At 39.0% G+C, this 27,650-nt stretch overlaps 1 protein-coding gene across 1 annotated transcript in view; it reads left to right on the top strand.

Moving 5' to 3' along the window:
- Nucleotides 1-26,709, top strand: part of rgs5a (regulator of G protein signaling 5a) — a 37,286-nt gene extending 10,577 nt beyond the window's left edge. Inside the window, exons 2-6 of the mRNA XM_034180786.1 lie at nt 5,422-5,452; nt 9,228-9,343; nt 10,552-10,613; nt 15,615-15,781; nt 24,180-26,709. Coding sequence (XP_034036677.1) covers nt 5,422-5,452; nt 9,228-9,343; nt 10,552-10,613; nt 15,615-15,781; nt 24,180-24,344 — 541 coding nt within the window. The 3' untranslated portion in view covers nt 24,345-26,709. The remainder of the gene's footprint in view (nt 1-5,421; nt 5,453-9,227; nt 9,344-10,551; nt 10,614-15,614; nt 15,782-24,179) is intronic.
- The last annotated feature ends 941 nt before the right edge of the window (nt 26,710-27,650 follow it).

Below are 27,650 nucleotides of genomic sequence, written 5' to 3'. Positions count from 1 at the left end.
TGTGCAAAAAGTCGGCTGCAGCATTTTGAGAACCAATTGGAGAGCCCTAATGCTGGACTGGCAGTAACCAGAAAATAGAACATTGCAGTAGTTCCAGTCTAGAAGAGATAAATGCATGGAATCAGGGTCTCAGCAGCAGCCATAGACAGGATGGGACGAATCTTCGCTATATTTCGCAGGTGGGAAGAAAGCAGTTCTCATAATATTTCTAATGTGGAGGTCAAAGGACAATGTAGGATCAAAAATTACCCCAAGGTTCCTCACTTTGTCAGTGTGATGTATGACACACGAGCCTAGGCTGAGCATTAACTGGTCAAATTGATGCTGATGTTTCACTGGACCAAGAACCATCATTTCAGTCTTATCAGAGTTTTAAAGTAGGACATTTCTAGACATCCAACTTCTTACTGATGCAAGGCAATCTTTTAAGGATTTTATGTGAACGAGATTATCAGCAGTTATCGACATATATAACTGAGTATCATCAGCATAGCAGTGAAAGGTAATCTGAAAACACTGCAATATGTGCCCAAGGGGAGCTATATAAAGGGAGAAAAGCAGGGGGCCTAAGACGGACCCCTATGGAATCTCAAATTTCATGTCACTGAGGTTAGAGGTAGTGTTACTCTACAAAACACAGTGAGAACGACTGGTCAAGTATGACATCAGCCATGCAAGGGCACTCCCAGTAATCCCAAAATGATTTTCCAGCCTGTGAAGTAGAATATCATGATCCACGGTATCAAATATAGCACTGAGATCTACCAGCACCAGAACCGTAGTGGTGTCCGAATCCATTGTAAGCAGAAGATCATTCACCACTTTAGTGAGAGCCGTCTCTGTGGAATGATATTTTCTAAAAGCAGACTGCAGTGGCTCAAAGAGATTATTCTCAGTTTGACAGTCCACGAGCTGCCGTGACACCACTTTTTTCCAGAATTTTAGAGCAAAATGATACATTTGATATCAGTCGATAGTTTTTCAATACACTAGGGTTAAGATTAGGTTTCTTCAGTAATGGTTTAATCACTGCAGATTTGAAACATTTGGGAACAGATCCAGAAGTTAAAGAAAGATTAATAATTATGGTTCATCTTTAAGCAGGACAATGACCTAAGCACTCAGTCAAGATATCAAAGGAGTGGCTTCAGGACAACTCTGTGAATGTCCTTGAGTGGCCCAGCCAGAGCCCAGACCTGAACATCTCTAGAGAGATCTGAAAATGGCTGAGCACCGATGCTCCCCATCCAACCTGATGGAGCTTGAGAGGTGCTGCAAAGAGGAATGGACCAAACTGCCCAAAGATAGGTGCACCAAGCTTGTGGCATTCTTTTCAAGATGACTTGAGGCTGTAATTGCTGCCAAAGGTACATCAACAATTGAGCAAAGGTGTGAATACTTATGCACATGTGCTTTCTTAGTTGTTGCTGTTGTTGCAGTTTTAATAAATTTTCAAAAAATTCAAAATAACGTTTTTCACATTGTCATTATGGGGTGTTGTGAGTAGAATTTTTAGAGAAAATATGAATTTCCTCCATTTTAAAAATAAGGATGTATATAAATTTTGGACAAAATGAAGCACTGTGAATACTATCCAGATGCACTGTGTATATCCATGTATGAACAATGACAATAAAGGCCCTTCTTCTTTCTACGCATGTGTCAAAGAAAACCCCCTTGTTCTCCTTTAAATCGTGTGCTCCTCCTTCCCTTTATGCCACAATTCAGTCTGTTTTGTCATCTGGTTTCCATCAGTTGGTTTTCGGCAGCGTAAACAAAGACATGGGGTGGTTCATTCTGAAAAAAGTCAAACCGCTTGGGTGCTAATTGGCAGTTTTTCCACCAGTGGTAACTCCTTCCACATGTTGCCATGACCTTGATAAGCTGGCTGTGATCAAAAACCTGAGTGTGTTTGCATGAAGGAGACATCACCAAGAAAGCAACTTATATTAGCAATTATATACATTTTTGTGCCTTGTTTCTCTCTGACACATATTGTGTATCTACATATGGCCAAGTGGTTAGTGTGCTTGGTTTCAGTGCAGAAGGTTCCTGGTCTGAACCCCAACCCTGCTGGTTTCTGCATGTGAAGTTGTGTCAGGAAGGTCATCTGGTGTAAAACTTGTGCTAATTCAACATGTGGTGACTCCGAGTGCAAACAAGGTACCATCCAAAGGTAGTTACTATGTACTATATATATATCATGCAAATGTATTTGATTTTGCTCTAAATTGTGAGTTACACATTGTGGACTGAGTCTTTGCCTATTTGTATTTATTTCCTTCACAAATTTTCACCCAGTTTGTCGTTCCTGGAGTTTCCCGTCAGCCTGAGTTCATGAAGGGATGGACATATGAATGGATATTTACTTTGGCACAGCGGTAACAGCTGGACTGCTGTTCAAATAAATGCCACCATTTGGTGTCCAGGTGCTTGACGTACCTCGCTGACAGAAGCTCGGCGCTCAGTTTGTTGACATAATTGTCAAGTGTAAAAGGCTTGTATTCGAAAGGTTGACCGTGTAGCACTTTGTGCAGCGTTCTTGTTATTGTAACTTTCTCCTAATTAATACAGCAGTACCTGCATATTAGGGTTTTTATGATATAAACTTTGTTGTTGACTTACCTGCTTACTTGCTGAGAATTCATGGGATCCATCAGCCGCCTACACAAAGAGTCCTCTAACTACTCTCTACTGATTCTAGTGTTCGTCAAGAATTAGGTTTAGATGTGACCCCAACGCAGAGAACAGACAGATGAACAAACGTAAAGGAACACAAGGAGGGAAATGAAAACCCAAGGACCCAAAACAATCACTAAAAATAACAGACTGGAAGGGCAAAGGGTGTCAAAGTCTGGTTTACACAAGACGGGAACACAAGGGACAAACCAATTATACACAGCTCTGTGATGGAGTGGACCAGATGAGCATTTTCTTAAAATAAAGACATGAAGTTCAGACACAGATTGGCAGAAGGCACATGGGAAATGCAAGCCTAGATTTGATTCTGTTTTGTTGGGGTTAAAGTCCTTCTCCACTCCGCTATGATCGTAACTGGTGATGCAGCAAAACAAAAGCCGCAGGAGCACAGCTTTCACCACTCATGCCACAGCAGCTTGTAACTCCTTCAAAGCTGACATGGGTGTGTTTTGGTGGCTTCCCTCACTCCAGACAGATTACAGTACAATACAGTGCCATATTTTGTATTTCTTAATGAGTGATGGAAGTGAAGTCCAAGACATGTCATGTGTTCATGTAAACGTTCACTGTGCACCAGCATTTTGGCAGCCCTGCATGCACATCTTTATCCAGGTCTGGTTTTAATTTTTACAAAATCGACCTCCCAAACAAACAGATTAGCTGTGAGAGAAACGTAACCTTTCTGGTGGACGTGACGAACCTGCTATTATAACAAACGGCTCTGTGCTAGACTTGATAAAGGTCTTGGAATTCAAAACACCACAGTCTGATATTTGGGTCCATTCTGGTACGTGCTGCAGTTTTCTAACGGGCTGGCGTCCATCGTCTGGCTCCAATAACGAGATACTGAAACCTGTTTTCTGAGTACAAAATGATCCCTGCAGATCCTGAGCACAGGTCACGTCCCATTCCAGAGAGGCACACGACTCACTTTCTGGAACACGCATGTTTTGTGTGCTTGTTATTTTAATCAAAGTGTGTGAAATTAATCATTTCCAGCGTGTCTGTGGAGGACAGACAGCTTGAAATAAAAACTAATCGGAAAAAACAAAAATGTCTTGGCACCCTAGGAGCATTTCCAACCTGCAGGTTAATAACCAACTGACACCTCAGCGAGTGTATTTTTTAAAATAAGTATCAACAGCTTGCGTCTGATTGGTCGCATCAGAGGTTTTTATCCATAACTGCTGGAGATTTACGTGGAGGCCGGTTTAACAAAGCTGGCAAAATAAACATCTGGAGAGATTTTAAAATGTGATGCGTCCTTCTGTTTCTTCATCATTTTGCATGAATACATTCTAGATTTCCACATAACAGCACCTGGCTAATGTACTTTATTTTGTGAATATTTTTAGTGTTGGTTTAGTGTTATTCTATACATTATCTCCAAATCTGTCATCATGGAGGTTCGTGAAAACTTCAGGATATAAAAAAATGTCACACTGTAAGGGGTTGTTCCCTGCTACTCAAAACTACACTGGGAGGCAGGCGAGTCTCACAGAGAAAGCCACATGTACAGTTTATCCAATTTTGGAGAAGTGTGACCCTGAAGAGTCGGAGAGAATCCTTAGAAGATTGCCATGCAGCAGTGAGAAGTTGGATGTCTAGAAACTTCCTACTTTTAACTCTGATAAGACTGAAATGATGGTTCTTGGTCCAGTGAGACATCAGCATCAATTTGACCAGTTACACTCAGCCTAGGCTCGTGTGTCATACATCACACTGACAAAGTGAGGAACCTTGGGGTAACTTTTGATCCGTCAGTTGTCCTTTGGCCTCCACATAGAAATACAAAGAATTCAGCCACCATCACACCAATAACACCAACGGGATGTATCCAGACTGGAATTTGAGCTGTGTTTGCTTGTTGGTTCACCTGCTCCTTAACTAGTCCTTTGGTCAGTTTCTAACAGATTTGGTATGTGGATGACCTTTGACCTCTGAATTAGCCTGAAAGGGTCCATTTTGGCAAAGGTGAAGTACACTGGGCCTTTATTTTTAACTCAGATTTCCACCAAGCATGGCACAGACATGTGGCTGTGACACTTGAATTGTCCACAGAGGTCACTTTGGCGAATAAGTATTCATTGGGATCAAGGTCATTGGGTCCAAGGTCAAAAACTTGATTTCCATCGCTATAGAAACACAATTAGCATGGTCAAAATACTGTAAACTAAAGTTTTCCCTCTTTTTGAACATTGGATATTTATTGATTTTATATCAAAGATAAATCCACTACTAACCTGGAATGTACCCAGTTTTCCTAAAAGAGTCAGATCAGTAAAGTGGTCCATTAATCGCGGCGTGTGGATTTGGACTGTGTACTGAGGAGTTGAGACCTACTTTCATGACAGTTTACATGACCCAGAACAAGCTGTTATATACACTGGCACTTGAAGTGGCGGTCCTGATTAACGGCAGATGATTCATTGTCCTGTGACTCACTTTTTTTCCCCACCACAGAAATTTTCCAGGTATGACTTGATTTTGCACAACGCTTCACGTTTCCTGTTTTAATTGAAGCAACTATTCAGGATTGAAATCCCGCCGTTCCTTGGCTACGCATTCCAGTCTGATGGCTTAGCTGTTGGCCTGCAGCCCAAAGCGCGTCTCTATAAAATTCCTGGTGCAGTGAAACACACAGTCAGAAAGCCAAAGAAGCTGTGAGAGACTCAGCGGAATACAATCCTCGACTCAGAACAGTTGTCAAAATGTGTAAAGGATTAGCTGCCTTACCTCATCCTGCCTGGAAGAGGTGAGCATGCATCATCACGTCACCTTGACCAACAGAGAAGAGAAAAACCACAAAGCTTTCTCATGTTTGAATCTTGTTTTAACTTTCTGTGCTGAGGCTGTATAACGAATCTCAAATCACTGTTGACAGCTATCCAGAAGGACGGAGTTCTAAAAAAAAAAAAGCTTTTCTGTTCCTCAGATTTTCTTTGAGGTTCCTTATCTAAAAGATAAACTTCATCAAAACACTGTTCATGTGGGTTTGTTGTTTTTTGTTTTGTTTTTTTTTTATGTTTTTCTTTATTGTCTACAGTTTACACAACCAGACCTAGAAGTTTGTATTTTATGAGCTTCAACCTGAAACCTGTCGGGGAGCAGTAAAAGCAGAAAGATTGTTTGATTTGAAACACTACTTATTGAATAATTGTTTAAAATCATTTTAAAAGATTTAAATTCAGTTCTTGTAGACATATTGAGAAATTATTTTAGTTATAACACTTTAATCTGAGTTGGTGTCAAATTTGTCAACTTTAGAATGTTTTAGCTGAAAAATGGTCAAATTTACAACTAGGTTTCGATGTGTGAATGCTTTTGTTGTGTAGAATATATATATTTGTAAAAAAAAAAAAAAACAACAAACATAACTCACAATTGTGTTTGTTTTGGGTGAGCAGCTTTTGTTCTGCTTTCTTTGCTCTTCTCAATGAGATTTTTTTTTTATGTGTGAAGAATTCCATTTGTATTGTAAATTTACAATCAATCAGGCAACAAACTCACTTCTACACTTTAACGAATTATCTCATTCATTTATTGGAACTGTTTAACTTTTTATACTCATTTGCTTGACTTTATAGTTTAAATGTTTGCATGAGTAATAAAATTTTGTTTAGCATATTTCATACATTAATTGTAGTTTAAAGTGTTTTACAGTAAGATGAGGAATTTAAAACACTCAAAAATTAAAATTAATCTCAAATAATGCATAAAGAAGTACAATTAAACACTGAAGAGAAAACATACCTTTTTATATTGCTAATACTTTTCTTTTTATTATTATTTAATCACATATGTCCCACTTAACATGAAAGAATAAAATAAAATCACATTAAACAACAGACACCTCAAAGTACAATCCAACCAAAGAACAGAGAAAACACAAAATCAGAAAAAGTTGGGACCAGATGGAAAATGCAAATTTCAATTTGAATTGTATTTCAGTGAAGACAGTAAAAACAAATTCCCCCCAAAAATTGAGATGGGGCGATGTTTTCCCAAATACAAGGACTAAGCCATCACTTTTGCAGCCAGCTTAGTTTTTGACACACATTGACCACACGGTGTCAGACCAATTGTATATATATATATATATATATATATATATATATATATATATATATATATATATATATAAAATGGAAATAATGTCCAAGAGCCATTCAGTGACTTGGAAATGTTCATGCATTCATCCCAAGACTTGTCTCAAGAAAACTGCCTCAAAATCAAAGTATCTTCCCAATGTTTCAGTTTGTTGTGCCTTCTGGTACATATTAAAGATTTCAAAGTGATTTTACAATTAAATTACCAATCAACATATTTACAGATTTCAATAGAGACAACAGACTTTCATATTATTTAAATTAATTTATTGAAACGAGGTCCTGGATTTGGAATTTATTCTGTAGGTTATATTGCATAGGCAGCATAGAAAACATACCTTAATGCGCTTTAATATTTACTGTTTTGCGCATTTTGTGAATACGACGGCGTTTTAGGGCCACATAGATTTTTTTTTTAGACTTTGAGAATAAAGTCGTAATTTTACAAGAAAAAAGTCGTAATATTACGAGAATAAATTCGTAATTTTACGCAAATAAAGTCATAATATAATATTTTGACTTTTTTCTCATAAAATTACGACTTTATTCTAATAATATTGTGACTTTTTTCTTGTAATATTACGACTTTATTCTCGAAGTCCAAAAAAAAAAAAAAAGAAAGAAATTCAATGTGGCCCTAAAACTCCGTCGTATGTGAACATGGGTGAGGTGGGATTTTTTTTTTTTAACTCATTTATTTTTTGTTTCATTTTTTAAACTTCTGAGTCTAGACATCATTTCTGGAAGTGCTTCAGGGGTCTGAACAAGGCTTAAAACCAGTATCTGCTGGAAAGTATTTATGCTAATTATTTTACCTTAAAGGCTTCGGGCTGGGGTTAGATTTAGAATAGGAGTCTGGTTCTGGCATCTCATTTTTTTAAAATGCATTATAAGATTAGAAATTTGAACAGTACATCTAGTTCTGGACCTTGACTCTGCACAATTCCAGGAGTCTTGAGCAGCAGCACCAGTCCATATGGTCCAAGTCCCATTTTGGAACAGTTCAAATTCACAAACTGTGTGCCACAGCGCTGCCTGATTTCCATTATTTCCCCTTTATTTGAGGTTTTTCCTCATCCAGTCTCTCAGTATGAGTCCAGAAGGTCGTCATATTTGTCATAAAGATGTTGTTTCAGCAACATAAATAAACCTGACTAATGCAGGTCGACATCTCCAACAAATCACAACAGATGCAAGATTATCAGAGACATTTTTGGAAATGTTCATATGAATGTTGACAAGTACAAAGGGTGATTGATAAGTTTTGAGCCTGACCCAGAAAAAGTAGGATGTCATTCTCCATCTTTTGCATTCTGAGACACCAACATTTCTTGAGAATGTGTGAAGTTTTAACTCACTGGGTGCAATGTTGAGAAATGTTGGTTTGTTCAGAATGCAAAAGATGGAGAATGACGCCCTGCATTTTCTGGGTCAGGCTCAAAACTTCTTAATCGCTCGTCACAAGTTGCCCATGAGGGAAAGAGACACAACTGCAGATTGAGAGTTTTACAGTAATCTGGCAGCACGGTGGCTTAGTGGTTGGCGTTGTTGCCTTATGGCAAGAAGGTCATGGGATTGATTCCCATCTTTGGCCTTTCTGTGTGGAGTTTGCATGTTCTCCCCATGTTTGTGTGGGTTCCCACAGGGTGCTTTGGCTCCCTCCAACATTCAAAAGACATGCAGTTTAGGTGGATTGGAAACTTTAAATTGTCCGTAGGTGTGTGTGTGCAGGTGTGAATATTTGTTTGTGTCTATGTGGCCCTGTGACAGACTGGTGTCCTGTCCAGGGTGAACCCCCTCATGCCCTATGACTGCTGGGATGCTGGGATAGGCTCCAGCCCCCCAAGACCCTTATTGGAGTAAGCGGTTGAAGATGAGTGAGTGTTTTACAGTTCTTGAGTTTTAAGATATTAAAGTTTTGCCAGATACCAAGGTGATGTGGTGCTGATGGTTAAGTGTTGGGCTTGAGAGCAGAGAATTGTTGGTTCAAACCCCAGACAGACAATCACTAAAGGCCACTAACAGCCCTCAGTTGCCCCCAGTGTGTTGTGAGCGTCTTGCATGGAAGCACTCAAACATCAGTGTATGTGCACAGATGAATGGGAGGTATCATTGTAAAGCGCTTTGAGCTTCTGATTCAGATGGAAAAGCGTTATATAAATGCCGTCCATTAAGCAGAAGTCTGTCGCCACCTGCTGCACACTGTTGGTAAAACAGGAAGATAGGCCAAACCAACAGCAGCGCTGTTAATAAATGTGATTACTGCCTGCAACAATCGTGCAATAATCATTTTTATGAAGCACTAAATCAGAGTGCCTTTGGAAACAAGTATATCTTCACGAGCGGTAAACATCACAGTCTGGTTGTCGTTGAATTTCATTAAATTTCTCTTTAAATCCTCTCTGTTTTCTGTCATTCAGGGCAAAAGGGATCAAGTCCAAGTTAGGTGTTTTACTGCAGAAGCCAGAGAACGGCATCACCCTCATCATCCCGTACCCTGAGAAACCTGAGAAGAAGCCTGAGAAGTTGCAGAAGTGAGTGATTTCCTCCCAGAGTTTAATTTGGATGGATGTCTGTGAATGTTTAGCAGAGACTTAATCAGATCACTGATGGTGAACTGGCAGAACAGAGACTCAAGCAGGTACACAGTGGACAGATCAAACGATGGGAAATCTCTGCAGCATCCCACCAGGCTCGGATGTGACTTCTTTTCTAAAACCTTTCATCTGGTAAACATGGTCATCACAGGAGAGCTTGAACTGCTCCTCACCAGTCCACCGTTTTTGCATGTGAACCTTCTGCCGTATTTAACAACCTTTGAAAACAGGCCTGATTTTCTTCAGTGGCTACACCAGAGTCTGTTCCAAAATTATTCTTCATCAAAGAAATTCACAGTGGGACTTCAGCAGAAAATGCGACAACATCTGGTTTTTAAAGACACAATGCTATCACATTTTGCAGTATGTGAACATTATAATGTGGTGCATGGAGCCGTTTTGCACGTGTGCACTAGTGGTGCATCCACATCTTTCTCAGGATCTGCAAAAAAAAAAAAATGAGTTTGTTAAATGTCTGTCAAGAGTTACGTATCTTGCAAAAGTAATAAGCACGAATCTACATTAACTCACCAACTGAGACTTCAAAAGAGTTCCTGGAGCTCAATTGCAAGACTTTGTGATTTTTTTTTTTTTTTTTAAATAATAATAATTCAAAAAGACACGTGTGGATGGTTGTAGAACACCTCTCTAAAATTTGCATAACAATTACAATATCCCAAAATCAGTGTTTTCCCAAAGGGTTGTATGAAAAAGGTAATCACCCCAATTAGTCGCATTAGTGTTTCGAGTTGCCCGTCAAAAAATGTCTCTGGGGGAGACATGAATTGCCAGCCTTTTTCTGTATTTTCAGCTTTTTCATTTGTGGTATTTTGTACATTGTTGTAGTATATTTTTAATATTGCACATTATTATTGAAGTTGATTTTGTTTAGTGGTGTTTGAATCTTTGGTATAAATCGTTAAACTTATGGAACATGTGTTTTGTTTGTTTGTTTTCTGGTATATAAGTCGTACTGGCATATATGTCGCAGGGACCTCCAAAACTAGGGGGAAAAAAGAAAAAAGTGAACTTATACTCCAGTTGTTGCTAGAATGGTTGTGTCTGTTTAGCTTGTTTTTAGTTTATGTGAAGGTTAATTTTAATGGATTTTTCCTCTCATCTCGTCGCTCTCTCTCTGATTAAAGGCCCACTCCTGAGGAAGCTGCCCAGTGGCGTGAGGGTCTGGATCGGGTCCTGAACAACAGCTGTACGTCTGTCACTCTTTCTGTTACACACTAATTATCTGAATCGTTTGCCATTTGCCGTACAGTGGCCATCCCAGGGTGGTAGCTGTAGCCAGCTAGGGATCAATGAAGAATTACACAGGGGTCAAAATTTAAACATGCTCTGATCACATTGAAGAGTATGCCACATTATTTGTCTGACCATAAAGATTCCAAAAACATATAGTTTGGACTATCTATAACTGAATGTTATAGGTTAAAAACACTAAAAATGGTGACAAAGGTCAATTTCAGTTTGTATAGGGGTTAAAAGTTGCAGTAAAAGCTGCTCCAATTTTGTTAAAAAAAGTGATGTGAGGTATTGGTTGAGCTAAAAAGAATAATAAATGGAATAGTTTTGACTGTGTGAAATATTTGGTTTCCAAAGTAAAGGTCAAACAAGGTTGCCATCCATTGGATTATATGATATATGTTACTCTCTAACTTGATAACTAAGCATGACAGATGGTGTAAACTATTCCTTTTTAAAATCCTATTAGCTCAACATCACTTTTTACCAAAATTGGAGCAATTTTTACTTTTTATCCCCAAATAAACTGAAATTGACTTTTGTCACCATTTTTGCTGGTTTATACCCCAAACTCCACATATTCAGTCATAGTTAGGAAGAAAAACTATACCTTTTTTCAAATCTTTACGATCAGACAAATAATGGATAATTGGAGTATTTTTACATTTTGGCCCCTACGTAATTCTTCATTGACCCCTATCTGGCTACAACTCGCACCATACACCATATATGGCCACCATACATTTGTGTAGTCCAAGTAGTACCAAAAACCTGTGTTGGCCTATGGACTAATACTCTGGGGCTGGATTTTATAAAACTGAGCAGCACAACATAAAAAAAAAATCTATGAAATTATTGAAATTCAGTTTTAAATTTGATATAACACTGAAAATGCAGCAAACACTGAAACAAAATCATTCTTGATGCACCATTAAGATGTTCTCAAATCCCATTTTGATGCTGCAAACAGACATTTGACTGCATTTATGTCGGAGACCAGCTTGTACTCGTGAAGTTTACAATGTGGAAAACTGGGTTAGACTCAGCAGACGGAAGCTGACCTGCTGCGCCTGACCTCACAAAGTGCACAAAAAACCGGAGCGCAACAATTAACTCTATTTAATCGTTTCTGAGTAGGCTCTCAGTTGTCCAGGTGGTTTCCATAGTAGAGAAGCTTGAATCTTCGACTGGACTGGGTTGCTTGATGTGAGGACGTTTCGCTTCAAATCACAGAAGCTTCCTCAGCTAAAATTCTTGCTCTGATAGTCTGAATTCTGTCTTGACTCTTGTAGAGAAGAATAAACCAGAAGCCAACAAAAGCTGGAGTTTTTAACCTAACCAGACCTCTCCTACTGAGAGGCCGACTGCTGTAGGCTAGTGAATAAACAATAGCTCTAATTAGCACCTATTGTGCTCTAGTTAGCACTCTCCTAATGATGGGATGAAGCCTCCCCTGATGCTCCATTGATGACTTTCCTGATGATGTGAATGACTCATTACCATGAACAAAAGACTGAAACTGCTTTGACCTGAGTACCCCATTGTAAACAGGGGACAAAGCGTGTCTGAGACCCGCCCCCAGGTTAAGGCTGGGTTTCAACTGTGTTTACCAAAGAATGCTTCCTTGACACCTCTCTCAAACCATTCTTCTCTCTGGCTAAGATTTTAACTTCCTTGTCCTCAACAGTGGTTAGTGTCTTTCAGGTGGAGATGAACTGTAGACTGAGGTCCACTGGCGACCTCTCTGCGGTGCTGGGTATAGCCTCTTGTTTAAAGGTTGCTTAGTCTCACCTATGTAGTGTTCGTTACAGTTTTCCTGACATCTGATATACTACACTACACTGTTTACAAGGGGGTACTCAGGTCAAAGCAGTTTCAATCTTTGTTCATGGTAATGTCCATTCACGTCATCAGGAGAGCCATCAGGGGAGGCTTCTGTCCCATCATTAGGAGAGTGCTACTAGAGCACAATAGGTGCTAATTAGAGCTATTGTTTAGTCACTAGCCTATAGCAGTCGGCCTCTCGGTAGGAGGGTCTGGTTAGGTTAAAAACTCCAGCTTTTGTTGGCTTCTGGTTTATTCTTCTCTACAAGAGTCAGACAGAAGTCAGACTATCAGAGCAAGAATTTAGCTGAGGAAGCTCTGATTTGAAGCGAAACGTCCTCACGTCAAGCAACCCAGTCCCGTCGAAGATTCAAGCTTCTCTACTTCTAGTTAATCGTATTATACCCATGTGGCATGTAAACTCTGTCAGTAATCTGTGCATTAAGATGCCTGTGTGCATGCAACTGACGTGTGTGCGTCGTTTTTTCGGTAGCACTCAGCCGGTGCAAAGACCTATTTTTTTTTTCTTCTTCAGCTGTCCGACCCTGGCAGGGGTGTGTGTGTGTGTGTGTGTGTGTGTGTGTGTGTGTGTGTGTGTGTGTGTGTGTGTGTGTGTGTGTGTGTGTGTGTGTGTGTGTGTGTGTGTGTGTGTGTGTGTGTGTGTGTGTGTGTGTGTGTGTGTGTGTTATAGCAGCATCTCCAGAGAGAAGTGGAAATGATTCTGCTGGCATTGATTTATTGCTCTGTTTCTGTGCACCGCTGCGCTGTGATTATTTATTTATACAAAGACCTACATTAATGTTGTCCCTCATGGATGCTCCTCCTTTATTCCCGTGGGACTGACAGTGAATTATCACTGCATCACCACACAAAATTGCATAATGCAAAGTGTATCAGACAATACACAGTTAATGAGCACTTTCCCACAAAAAAACAACAGGTTTTAGATGTACAATATAAAATGATGTATTTCAAGTTCATGAGGTTTTTCTATTACACAATAAGCAGTGGAATTGAGGGCCAAAAGATCTAGGATTCAGAAACAAACAAGCTCATTACAAGCAATATGAAATATTAAAACCACAATTATGTTGAAAGCAGAGTGCCCAAAGTCTTTCCTTTGAAGAAGAAGAAACACATCCTGTATAGGCCCTGAGGAACATTTGTGCCGGTGGTTATTTCCGCATTTTGTAGCATGATACGGATGAGGAAAGCCACCAAGATACTCACGACAGCTCTGAAGGAATTATGAGTTTCTGTGGATGCGAGTAGAGAAACTTGGAATGGTGCAAATATTGGCTGTTGCTTCCCCATTTACACCTTCATGTTGGATTGAATCTAGGCTATGGGTTTACCATGCAGCTTCTAGCAAACTGCAGATGAAATTTTGCACATTCTATTAAAAACATAAAAAAAAATCATCCTTTATGCCACTTCATCATGAAGTTCTACAACTGGTGATGCACAGTTCCCCAACCACAGTCACAGAAGCCTATAACTCCTTCTAAGTTGTCTGGGTGTCTTGATGGCTTCCCTCACCAGCCTCCTTCCAACTCAGACACTGGATTTTTTGAGAACTGCCTACTTGACACAGCTTTACCACACAGCACTATACTCTGTATTTCTTAATGATTGTCGATGTTCATATCAGTGCTGTCAAAGTTCATGCATTGACATTTCTCAAGAAAACTGGCTGTAAAAGTGATAATTTAATCCTTACATTTCGAATAAATTGCCCCATCCCATTTTTTTTTTTTTAATGTGTTGCATTTCATATTGTCCCAACTGTTTGTGATTTGGGGCTCTAATAAATACATTACTGTTTTAATCTGCCTAACACAACTTTATTAATGTGCAAAAAAATAATGGATTCGTGACCATTTTATTTGAGTTTTCAAATGTAACCACTGTGAAACAAGAGGAAAATAATGATGTGGTAATGCTCTCTCTCTCACGGATCCCATTCTCTGTGTACCTGGCTTGACCACAATTTAACAAACAAATTTATTAAAATATGTAAATGCTAACGGGGTGTTAACCTTTTTCATTGCACTATAACTTGTGTGTAAATGTATATTATTGGCTCAGATACATTGGTTCAGTGTCATATTTTATTTAACGCCCCTTAAATTACTTGGAAATTTAGCTTAATTTTTTTCAGTAGATATGACAGTAATGACATTCACAGTGGTACATGACACAAGAAAATTGAATTAAAATCAAGACGTGTTCTCGGCGAACCTCATGACTTTCCTGTTTCACTATGAAAAGTGCGACTGCAGCTGCTTTACAGCAAATGTTAGACTCTCTTGCGCTGATGTTACAAGCTGATGTATTGCACAAGTAATGATCTGATTGGACGATAAAAGGCTTGAAAACAAACAGCAGGCGGTTTGTGTTTGTTGTTCCTGCTATGGCACAAAGCAGCTTGCCATCAGGGCTTCTCTTCTCTTTGTTCAACTTTTCAATAAAGCTTTTTTTTTTTTTTTTTTTTTTTGCAGCTTGATTGTGATTTGTGCTCTTTGGAATCAAACCAACCGTTTAGATCGTAGATAAAAAGGCTGAGACGAGCAGAGTGTTGATCACCTGTTGGCGTGCTTGTTGAGGCGGCGGCTCATTGTTCAAGCGAAGATAGATGTATCACAACACAGTTTGGAGCCAAATTTTGGACAAGCACTCTGTGTCTAGTTATTAACTTTATACGTTTTTAAAGGCATTTTAAATTCATCTCTTTTTCTTAAAGTTGTACTTTATTTTCCCAAACTATAAGATCAAAACTCGTCTTTCAGGAGAATAATTACTTGATTTAAAATGAATAAACAGCAGCTCATCAACAATCAAAAATTATTTTTGAGTAAGTCCAATAAACTCTGTTTATATACGTGTGAAGTTATAGAATTTGGTCCAATTTCCACCCCAAATAAAAGTTGCCAGTATGTTGGCATGAGGATCCTCATCAGCGTGCCACATAGAGAAAAGAAATATGCTCAAGCTGATGAAATTTAGTATTTCAAATTAAGTGACAGAAAATCAAGTGCATTGACAACGTGTTGATTGTGTGATTTTTGTGTTGACTTTTGTCCGTCTGACATACTATATTAATTATTACTATTATTATTCTTTGCACCAGATGGTCAGGTTGCCTTCCGTAACTTCCTGCAGTCCGAGTTCAGCGAGGAGAACATTGAGTTCTGGGTGGCCTGTGAGGAGTTCAAAAAGACCAAGAACCCTGAGCTGATGGCTGCTAAGGCCAAGAAGATCTACGAAGACTTCATCCAGTCAGATGGGCCCAGGGAGGTCAGACACTTCTTATTCCCCTTCTGCTTCCATGAAAAAAGAAAGTTTTTCTGGGCTGGGAGGTGATGGTCTAGTGGTTAAGAGTTGGACTTAAGACCAGAAGGTCCTCTGTTCAAAACCTAGCCAGACTAGAAAAATCACTAAATGGTAAATGGGCTGCATTTATATAGCGCTTTTCAATCTGCATCTGACACTCATAATTGTAAAGCGCTCAAAGCGCTTTACAATTATGCTTCACATTCACCCTGATATGAGGGTGCTGCCATACAAGGTACTCACTACACCCTGGGAACAACTAGGGGATCAGGAACCCTTAGTGATTTTCCGGTCAGGCTGGGATTTGAACTGAGGATCCTCTGGACTCAAGCTCAACGCTTTAACCACTAAACCATCCCCAAGTTGTTCCTGGTGTGCAGTGAGCACCTTGCATGGCAGCACCATGACATCAGTGTGTGTGAGTGTGAATGGGAGAATGTGCAGCATCACTGTAAAGCGCTCTGAGCATTTGATGCTCTGCTATATATAAATGCAGTCTATTTACCATACCTCATGTCTCCCAAAATTATTATTTAAAGTTTTGGTAATATGAAATTAAAAGGGTTTAAAATGTTTTTTGTTGTTTTTTTTTTGTTTTTTTTCTGCTCTGGTGCTCTTCAGCAGCTCAGTCTGAATTTCAGTATTGTTTAATGTAATTGACTGTGCTTGGATTTGCTTCCATAGATAATGGAATATTGTATTTTCCAGAGCATAAATCACATTTATTTATTTATTTATTTACTAGTTTGGGATGTGCTCGATTGATACTCCAGTGTGACGTATATTTCAAAAACTTGTGCATTTGCTATTAATAACAAGAATTGTCATCATAGTCGCAATTCCTCAGTGTGCGAGGAAGATTGTCTCATCATTGATTCCCAAAAATCTACACCCATGGTTGATTCAGAGGGGCCTGTGCGTGGGAATGTCATTGCACTTGTTTAATCTTTGTTTAATGTGGGAATGTCATTGCACTTGGACAAACACGTGGTCCTTGACAGATCCTTTAGCCTGGTCCGATGGCTGGGAAATCCCACACGATCAAGGTCTGAGGACCTGCTGCAGCCTTCATCTGCCTTCACAGCCGTCGGGTTACAAGCCGTCACCTCCACCGCCTGATCTGCCATTGAGGACTTCTTCTTTACCCAGGAATCAAAGCACTAAACAAACTGCAATAATAAAGGAATAAATGGCAATCACAAAAATTACATGAGAACAATACACACACACACACACAAGAAATAAATGAATAAATTAATTAAGAGCTGATAATACAAAAAAAGGTCTGACTTAAACTCAGATGCAACTTACATAATTTTTTTCCTGTTAAAAGGGATTTATAAAAAAAATTAAAACTAGGTGCAAGTTATCCGGTTGTTAAGCACTGACTTAACGCATCACGTGATAAATCTGTTTCCAGGTCCAAAGACCTCCAAGTTTACAATTAAAGTTATGTCTGTTTGATCCTTTTAAGGATTTACAGTTTAAGTTTAGTTTGTGTTTACATTGTGCGCAAACCTCCGTCCATCCCTTCTCCGCCTCCACCTCCGTTAACCGCATTCGTCTGGTTCTATGGTCAGAACACTTAATAAAACTTTTTTTTTCTTTTACTTTACATATTTTATTATGCACAGGTACAATATACATGTTTGTTTGTCAATAAAAAAATTATTTATTACAATAAACAGGACGTTAAAGTGCAAACTTCACTTTCTCCCCGAACGACATGAACAGGAAGCGATCGCAGCTCGCAACAAATCCCTTTGAAAATAACGGAGAAACAACCTGAGCGTCTGACATTTTTACATAAAACAAACGCAGTAACAACGTCTAAAACCCAGTTAATATATCCAGGAGAGTTTTAGGCACAATATACAAAGAGTTTTATGTTGCGATGTTAATGCTGTTGTCCGTGTGCACCTAGTGTTACAGTTGTAACAATGAAATGTATGTGTGATAATTAGCACCACAATGACAACACAGTACTCATAAAAGGTCCTGCAAGAAGTCACTATGTCAGCAAAATTTCAGCCGTGCCAATAACATTCACTTTGGGAATTGTGTTACCGCCAGTTTCTCTTGCTCGGCGCAGAGTAATACATCAAATGTGCAACGGTTGAATATTTTGCCACCATCAACGTGATATTTTACAGTCTGAAATCTCACACGGTTAACCAATCAGATTTGAGGAACAAATATAATTGGATTAGAATCACACATAATTGATATCATAAGTCATCGGGGGGGGGGGGTATGTAATATATTTAATTTGGTCTTGTTGGTTGGTTGGTTGGTGGGTTGGTTTGGGGGCAAGTATTTCTATTTTTATTTTCTTTATTTATTTCTTGACATAGTAAAACTACCCAAAAAGCTAAAAAAAAATCTATTAATAAAAATAATAATAATAACAATAATAATGAATGAATGAATGAATGGAAACTGTTTATTTCGAACATTTGATACAACAACAATTACAAGATAGATCAGTAAAGACAACAACAAAAAAGTTCCTACTGTGTACCCAACATGTCCGAAAAGGGGTAGGGTGAAGCGTCAGCTTATTTTTCCCTACCCCTTCTTCCCCACAACCAGTAATACCCTTTGCCACATATACACATAGATTCCTATACACCTAAACCGATATCAATATATATATATATATATATATACACACACAAACATAAATATACACCTACACATACCTACTTACATACAAAATACTATATATTTACAAGCCGAAGCAAAAAAACAAAAACACCCTAACCCTCATTACCCTTCCTCCTCCCTATACCCAGAAAAAAACATATTTTTGTACCGCTGTTTGAACTGGTTCATGCTTGGACATTGCTTGAGCCCCACTCCCAATCTGTTCCACATCCTCACCCCACAGACAGAAATACAGAAACCTTTTAATGTTGTTCGTGCCCACTGATGCTTTAAATTAAATTTCCCCCTCAGACTGTAATCCCCTGATCTGTTAAAAAAACATATTTTTAATATTTGCTGGAAGTAAATTGTTTATTGCTTTATACACAATTTGTACTGTTTGAAAATGAACCAAGTCTGTGAATTTTAAGAATTTGGATTGTAAAAATAGTGGATTTGTATGATCTCTATAGCCAGTATTATGAATAATTCTTATAGCTCTTTTCTGCATTACTGATAGTGATTGTGTTGTACCTTTATAAGTATTACCCCATACCTCTGCACAGTACTGTAAATATGGTAAAACCAGTGAGCAGTAAAGAATGCGGAGTGAGTTGTGGTCCAGAATATGTTTCGCTTTGTTTAGAACTGAAATGCTTCTTGACAGTTTACTTTGTATATGTTTTATATGAGTCTTCCAGTTTATCTTATCATCTATTATCACCCCCAGAAACTTATTTTCATGTACCCTTTCAATATCTACCCCCTCGACTTGTAACTGAACCTGTATGTCTGTATTACAATAGCCAAATAACATGTATTTTGTTTTACTTAAGTTTAATGATAATTTGTTTCTGTCAAACCATATTTTCAATTTTCCCATTTCTATACTGATCCTCCTCAGTAATAATAACTTTGCAGACAGATTTGCCTTCTAATTCGATTTTTCCATAATATCACACTTAGAAAATAGTGAAAAATGCTCCGTACGTTGTCGTTTTACAAATGCAATTTTTGATGAATATTGTTCAAACAAATCCCTTGTCACATAGGATTTTATGACACTTTGTTTTTAAGAACAAACATGAGAGACTGAGACTTAAACTGAGATTCCTGGGCTTTAGGTAAAGTATTCTCATTTGACCTAAAATGGCCTTTAGAATGATGCTGCACTGAAAATATGATACAAACATTCTTTATCTCTTCAGTCTGCGTCTCCTTGGGAACCGTGGTGCAACAATCCCATCATTCATTTCTCCTGTTGTCCTCCTCTTCCTCTCTTATCTCATATCTCTCTCCTCTGCACCTCACAGCCCCCCCCCCCCCCCCCCCCATTTACACCATGGGACAGACTCTCATAAACTCTTAAATCTTCTTCTTTCGGCTGCTCCCATTAGGGGTCGCCATAAACTCTGAAATGAAAAAGCCGCAACACCGCCTTTAAATCAGGGGACAGGGCCCTGTACAGCGCGGCCAGGTCCAATCTGAAAAGAGTCATCAGAGAGGCCAAGGCTGCCTACAAGGAAAAGATAGAGGACCACTTTGCTGTAAATGACCCCAGAAGGATGTGGGAGGGAATAAATCATATAACCAACTACAGAAGCAGCAACCAGGAAATGCTCGGTCTGACGCCTTGCTGGCAGAGGAGCTGAACCGCTTCTTTGCCCGCTTCGAAGCAGACATACCAGCAGCAATGCCACACCCACCACCCTCCAGCACTAGCAGGCTAACACTTCAGGAACACGAAGTGAGACATGTGCTGAAGGCGGTGAACCCCAGGAAGGTGGCCGGCCCCGATGGTGTACCTGGAAAGGTACTGAAAGTGTGTGCTGACCAACTGGCTGGAGTTTTCACCTGCATCTTCAACCTGTCCCTGTCGCAGGCCACCATTCCACCCTGTCTCAAATCCTCCACCATCATTCCAGTCCCAAAGAAGTCAGCAGTGGAGAGCATAAATGACCACAGGCCTGTTGCACTTACACCTGTGGTCATGAAGTGCTTTGAAAGACTGGTCTCTCAGCACATCAGAGCTTGTCTGCCTCCCACTCTGGACCCCCACCAGTTTGCCTACAGGGCAAACCGCTCCACAGAGGATGCCATCACCACAGCTCTCCACACCGCGCTGAGCCACCTGGAGCACCAGGGGAGCTATTTGAGGATGCTCTTCCTGGACTTCAGCTCAGCCTTCAACCACATCATCCCGGAGATCCTGGTCCTGATCTCCATGCCCATCTGCCAGTGGATCAAGGACTTCCTCACAAACCGCCCACAGTCTGTGAAACTTGGCCCCCACCTTTCCTCCACCATCACACTCAGCACCGGTTCCCCTCAAGGCTGTGTACTGAGCCCCCTCTTGTTCACCCTTTACATGCACGACTGCTCTCCGACCCATCCCAGAAACACCATCATAAAGTTTGCGGATGATACCACCGTGATTGGGCTCATCTCAGGGGGGATGAGACTGACTACAGAGACGAGGTCAATCGACTGACAGTGTGGTGTTCAGCTAACAGCCTGCCGCTGAACATCACAAAAACAAAAGAAATCCTGGACTTCAGGAAGAACAGGGCTGACTCAGCCCCGCTCTACATCCATGGGGACTGTGTGGAAAGGGTCAGCTCCAACTGGTTCCTGGGAGTGCAGCTCTCTGACAGCCTCTCCTGGACTGCCAACACAACAGTGGTGGTGTAGAAAGCCCAGCAGCGACTCCACTTCCTGAGGGTGCTCAGGAGGAACAATCTGGAGGAGAAGCTGCTGGTGTTGTTCTACAGAGCCACCATCGAGAGCATCCTGACGTACTGCATCACAGCGTGGTACGGGGGGTGCTCAGCAGCAGACAGAAGAGCGCTGCAGAGGGTGATCAAAACGGCCCAGGGGATCACTGGCTGCTCTCTGCCCAGCCTGGAAGACATTGCCAGCTCTCACCACCTCAGCAAAGCTGCCAGCATCAGCAAAGACACATGCCACCCCAACAACCACCTGTGTGACCTACTACCCTCCGGCCGACGGTATAGGTCAATCAAAACTAAGACAAACAGACTCAGGGACAGCTTCTCCCCAGAGCGATCACTGCACTGAACAATAACAAATCGCTCTAATCTGCACCTTTCAAGTTTCTTGAGCAATATCTGTAAACCATGTGCAATATGATTCCACAGTTGTATATGTTTCACATTTTACATTTTACTTAGTCCACATTTCATTTTATTTTATTTTATTTTACCTTATGTTTATATTAGTTGTACATATACTCTGAATAATTCACCGTTAAATTTCACTATCTTTTATTTGGCTAAAAATTACTCGCACCACGGAAAGCCCCTTTCTGGAGTTGCATTCAAATCTCGTTGTAATGCAAATTACAATGACAATAAAGGTGATTCTGATTCTGATTCTGAAAATAATTGTAACATCATTATCGCTTATACTTTGATGTTATCAGTTGTTTTATAATATATATGTCAGCACCTCATAAGAGCAGTTTTACAAGCTGCAGACATCACGTTCAAGGATGCGCTTAAATGGCAAAGAATCCAAAATAGCATCCAGATACATCTTCTCATAACACGCCACAAAATTCTTGCATGTTGCGACGATCGCATTTGCACAGTTACGTTCTGTCTTGTATATGTTGCCTTTTGATAAACTTTCCATTTTTATTAATAGGGTTTTTTAACAATTTTGCAAAACAATGTGTTTATGACCTATGCAGATGTATGCAATCAGAATGCCTTTTTTTTTCTATTCTTGTAATTTATTTTTAACTTTTTCTATGCATTTCCTCCATGAAAGTTTTTATTTTTAACTTCTGCTGCACTTTACCTGCAGATGATGTAACTTCTATGTCCATCCTAAACATAAACTAGAAGCACTTGGAGAGCACAAACCTCCGCCAAGGCCACAGGGTCACTGACGTCACATGGAATACCATTTGGCAAAGAGACTTATTCCACGTCGTTTCACGCATCTGCCATCATGTTTCAGATTCAGTTGTTAAACCCTTAGATCTTCAGCAAATGTATTTATAAAGAGAAACTGCATGAACTAAAGGTTTTTTTTTTCTAATAACAAGTTTATTCAGTGGGGAGAAACAAATGCTAAATTATTGTTGTGTGGTAACTTAATTTTTGTTCAGCCTTTGTGACCCGTCTTCATGAAGTTAAATGCAAAAATGTTGAAATTGGCCCTATCCTGCAATGATAAAGAATCCTTAAAAAAATTACTGGATCAGGATCGTGTTCCAGATCATTACCAAAATTTAATGACTTCTAAGTTAGGCCAAGATACACCCCTGGTAAAAATTTCATTGAAATCCGTTGAGGATTTTTTGAGTAATCCTGCTAACAAACCAACTAACCAACCAACAAACAAACGGACACGACCGTAAACATAACCTCCTTGTAATAAGTTGATTTAAATATTGGGAATCCCAAAGCTGTGGCTGAGTCAAAGACTGAAGGTTGATTCTGCAGAAGTTGGATTCTTCACATCATGTGGACCTTCTGTGAACAAACTGACAAAAAACATGAGACCGGATCGTGAAAATACTGTTTTTAGAATTCAGTCCACCACCTCTTGATAACACCATCTACTTTGTATTGACACAGAACATATAAAAGTTTTGCTTTTATTTGACTGCATTTATGTAGCACTTTTCCATCAGCATGAGACGCTCAAAGCGCTTTACAAAATATGCCTCACATTCACCCCGATGTGAGGCTGCTGCCATACAAGGCACTCACTACACACCGGGAGCAAGTAGGGGATTAAGGACATTGCCCAAGGGCCTTTACTGATTTTCCTGTCAGGCTGGGATAGGAACCGAGGATCCTCTGGTGTCAAGCCCAACGCTTTAACCACTAGACCATCACCTCCCCTAAACATCACCTTCCTTTACTTATGATTCATCTCCATTCTCACTTTCACGGGGAAGCCACCATTTGAAACCTTATCTATACCTTGGAAAACCTTAGCTGGTCTGGGTGGGTGCTGTTTTCCAGACACACCAACAATGGGCAGAAGTTATATTTTGGGCATGCCCGCAGTGCTCGTTATACTATTAAACCACATGACAGATCCCATTCTGTGGCATCTGTGATCTTCAGAGACCAATTTGTCGCGGTTATAGACTGCAAGTTTCCAAGCTGCATATCTCTCAAAGTGGAAACAGATTTTTACTGTCTTGCATTGATATTTATCATATTTTCTGAAGAATAAGATGCACAGACTTTTAGTTGCACAATTTTTCTGGATTATCAGCTCTGTGAGATTTTTGTGCATTGTTGTAGTGGACTTTTATTATTGCCATTTATTCTTTTATGAGTGGAGTTTATTTTGTTTAGTGCTTTGATTCCTGGAAAAGGCCAATATGAAAAGTTATTATTATTAGTAGTAAACAGGCCAATTCAACATGCAGATCCACCTCGGATCTGCTGTGGCGACTGTCAGTGAAGGGAGCAGTCAAAGGGGCTTACTTTACTTACTATTAATGAATTAATTAATTAATAATAATAATAATAATAATAATAAAATAATAATAAATCTGTGATTTTTCTGTATATAACACACAGGAGTGTAAGTCACAGGAGCTCCTAAACTAAAACAAATCCTGTACAGTAACACTGTGTTATCATACTTCTTAACATATCTGGATTTATAAGCATTGTTATTTAATATTTCTGTTCAATATTCAGTTTTGTGTTTTCTTTCCCAACAGGTCAACATTGACCACGTTACAAAGGATGTGACCCTGAGGAACCTGGTGACTCTCTCCTCCTCAACCTTTGATCTGGCTCAGAACAGGATCTTTTCCCTGATGGAGAATGACTCCTTCGGGCGTTTCCTTCGGACGGAGCAGTACCAGGAGCTCGTGGTCTCTTAAAGAGTGGCCATGGATTCAGAGGAGCTGTGGTGGGGGAAAGGGGTTTTCAAATAGCAGTTCTTCAACAAGAAAATTGGACAAAATTCAATAATAATGGTTAATAAACTGTGTGGTAGCTGATGAAGCAAAGGCTGTTACTTTACAAATAAACTACAACGTCGTCAGCAAAAAATATGAATCTTAAAAAATTTCAAATTTGATTTTTGTAAAAGTCTGTCTTTTGAAATACCCCAAACCCTCACCCATCACACACACCCCAGTGTTCTTCTGCCCCTCAATAAGAGAACCATCAAAACATCAAAATAACCCTGTATACTCCTGAAAATACCTTCACAATAAAAGCCTGCAAAAATAGCAAATGGTTCTGTAAAAGCTAAAATGTAAATCATGGATGTATTATGATAGCATAACGTCACTCAGTGTCACGTTTGCCCAGTCGCCACTTGGTGTAAGAGAGCAAATGTTTTCTTGAGATTGGTGACCTGTAGGGGCAGAAGTTTATCTCAGGTTAGTGTCGAGTGAAGCAAATAGGAGTCATTGACTTCTTCTGGATGGAATTTGAGTCCACAACTGCTTTACTGTTTTCTTTCCTAAAAAAAAAAAAATAATAATTACTCTCCTCAATATGAAGTCTATGGGACGAGTGAGATTTTTTTTTTTTTTCCCCTTGTGCATGTATTGCGCAAAATTCCTAAAATCAGTCTTTGCCATCATGGCCTTTTGCAACACAAATGTGAACTCCACATACAAGCAGATACAAACTTGTTGTGAATAACAGATGACAAATTGATGTTCACATTGGGTTATATTGGAAAACAATCCAAAATATCCAAAGTGTTTCCCAATCCTTGGCCTTGGGACCCAAAATACTGCATGTTTTCCATTTCTCCCTGATGTACTCAGACCAGGTCAGTCCTGTTAGGTGTGTTTAACCAGTCAACAGCTGGCTGAACTGTGAAACACACCTGTTATATATAGCTCATTGTGTGACGTTAGAGTAGAGAGGATTGGAAATACATAGTCATTTGGGTGCCAAGGACAATTTTCACCATGCAAGGTCTCTGGTCCTTTACAATGAAAAAAAGTGAAACTTGCATCAACTTAAAAAAAAAATTGCTGTAATTTGTTACACCTAAATTTATTAATTTGTCTCAAAAGTATATAATTGAATGTTTCAACTCATATTTATAATACAGTTTGGGAAAACTACTACAGTAAAGTATGAAAAATTAAAACAACTTTCAACTTTTTCTCGATTTAATTTTGCTTAATGGACTTTTAATGGTTGATAAACCTGACTTTAACTTTTTTATTATTCATGCATTCATTCCGTTTGCCTGCTTTTCCAATTAAGGGTCACGGGGGTGCTGGAGGCCTATCCTAGCAGTCAAAGAGCAAGAGACAGGGTACACCTGGACTGGACACCAGTCTGTAGGGTATTATTATTATTATTATATTATTATTATTATTATTATTATATATTATTGTTATTATTATTATTATCATGACTTAGTGCACATTATGTGCAAGATGTAGCTGCAAGGTTTATTTTCAGCTGTGTTCCTTGCAAAGGCTGGTCTAAAAAGAAATCTTTTGACCCCAAACAAAAGCTCCACATAATTATAAGACCAAAAACGTTAGGAGATAAGACAAAAAAAAGTGATCAATGACATTGTGTGCAGTGACTGTAAGGCCTCAAATCCCTCTCCGTGTAATTTGAGGTGAACCACAGCTTCCGAATTAAACCAACTTGGAAATTTCGCCACTTAATGCGAACACGCATCGTGCGACGTAAAACTGATGCACACATTATCAACTTAACCAAATGTCAACAAATTAAAATCCTCTGCATTAAAAAAAAAGCAAATTGGAATTCTATCATTCAGACTGACCCCTGAACAAACGATTTATGTTTTGCTCTCCACAAACCTTGAGACTGACAGCCTTTAAGTGATTATGTGGTTTTCCCAAATTGAGGACATAAGTGTTGTTGTCTCCAGTGTCTGAACAGGATATGACCTATAACATTTCCAGTTGATGGGAGACGACACTCAGAAATTCCTCTGGATCACACAGCGACACAATAACATTTCCAACATCAGCATTTAATACAGTCAGTGCCTTGAATCCTTTCCAACAACAACTGTGTTGCACCAAAACATGGGAATCAGTCATTGCCCAATCAACATAAAAATCACTTCTTTTTTTCTTTTAAATCTCTTAGACTTGGTCTTTCACATGCACAGAGTAAATTTGGATTACCACCAAACTCGATATCCTTGAGAATAATGCTGGCTGGTTGGCTCCTTAGCTACCGAAACTGTAAGTTGCTTAGATGGGAAAATCAAGTAGGAGGGAATCTCAGGGAAAAAAAAGACGAGAACACAGTCGTGGGTTTTTTCTTTTTCCAAAAGAATGTTCTTTATTTCCCAAGTGACATTATTCAAGTTATGTGTTTATATGTATATAAACAATAAATTTAGTAATGAATGCTGACACACACACACACACACACACACACACACAAGGTTTTATTAGGCAATCCACAAATCATGGGAAACAGAAAGCGGTGAGTTTCAGCAATATAATATTCTCACTAATATTCTCATTTTATTTTGGTCTTATGTAACAGACACAGTAACCAAAAATAGACACATCTGGTCTTTGTCTCTAATCACATGACAGACAGATTAATTCTAAATGATTGGTTTCATAAAGTTGTTACCAAGACCAGCTGTGTCTATGTTTCTGGTTATTACGCATGTAAACTCTACATTACCACGATAATATTTCACCCTTATGCAGCTGCAATCCAGACGGAAATATGTACTTCTACACTCGCAGAAATATTTGCCCTAACTTTTAAGATTTATGTATTTTATTACATGACAAATTCCATTTATCTTTTTTTTTAGATAATTTTAATACAAACCTACTGAATAAACCTTACATGATGCATATTCATTAATCCTATTTATTTGAAATGCATACTCCTCAGCTTTATGTATTTAGTATTAATAAAATATAATTACTCTAAATCAATAATAATGACAGTATTTATTTAAAATACATAAAGTATATTGTCTGAATTGCATAATAATTATGTTAGCTATAGGTAACATAATTATTATGCATTTCAAATAAATAGGATTAATGAATATGCATCATGTAAGGTTTATTCAGTAGGTTTGTATTAAAATTATCTTAAAAAAAAGTAAATGGGAATCAGTCATGTAATAAAATTACATAAATCTTAAAAGTTAGGGCAAATATTTCTGTGAGTGTAGTTTAGTTTTTGGGATTCCC

This window comes from Thalassophryne amazonica, chromosome 10 (genome assembly GCF_902500255.1).
Source record: "Thalassophryne amazonica chromosome 10, fThaAma1.1, whole genome shotgun sequence".
Lineage (NCBI taxonomy): Eukaryota > Metazoa > Chordata > Actinopteri > Batrachoidiformes > Batrachoididae > Thalassophryne > Thalassophryne amazonica.
Note: the sequence above shows the minus strand (reverse complement) of the source record. Positions and strands in the feature narration are given on the sequence as shown.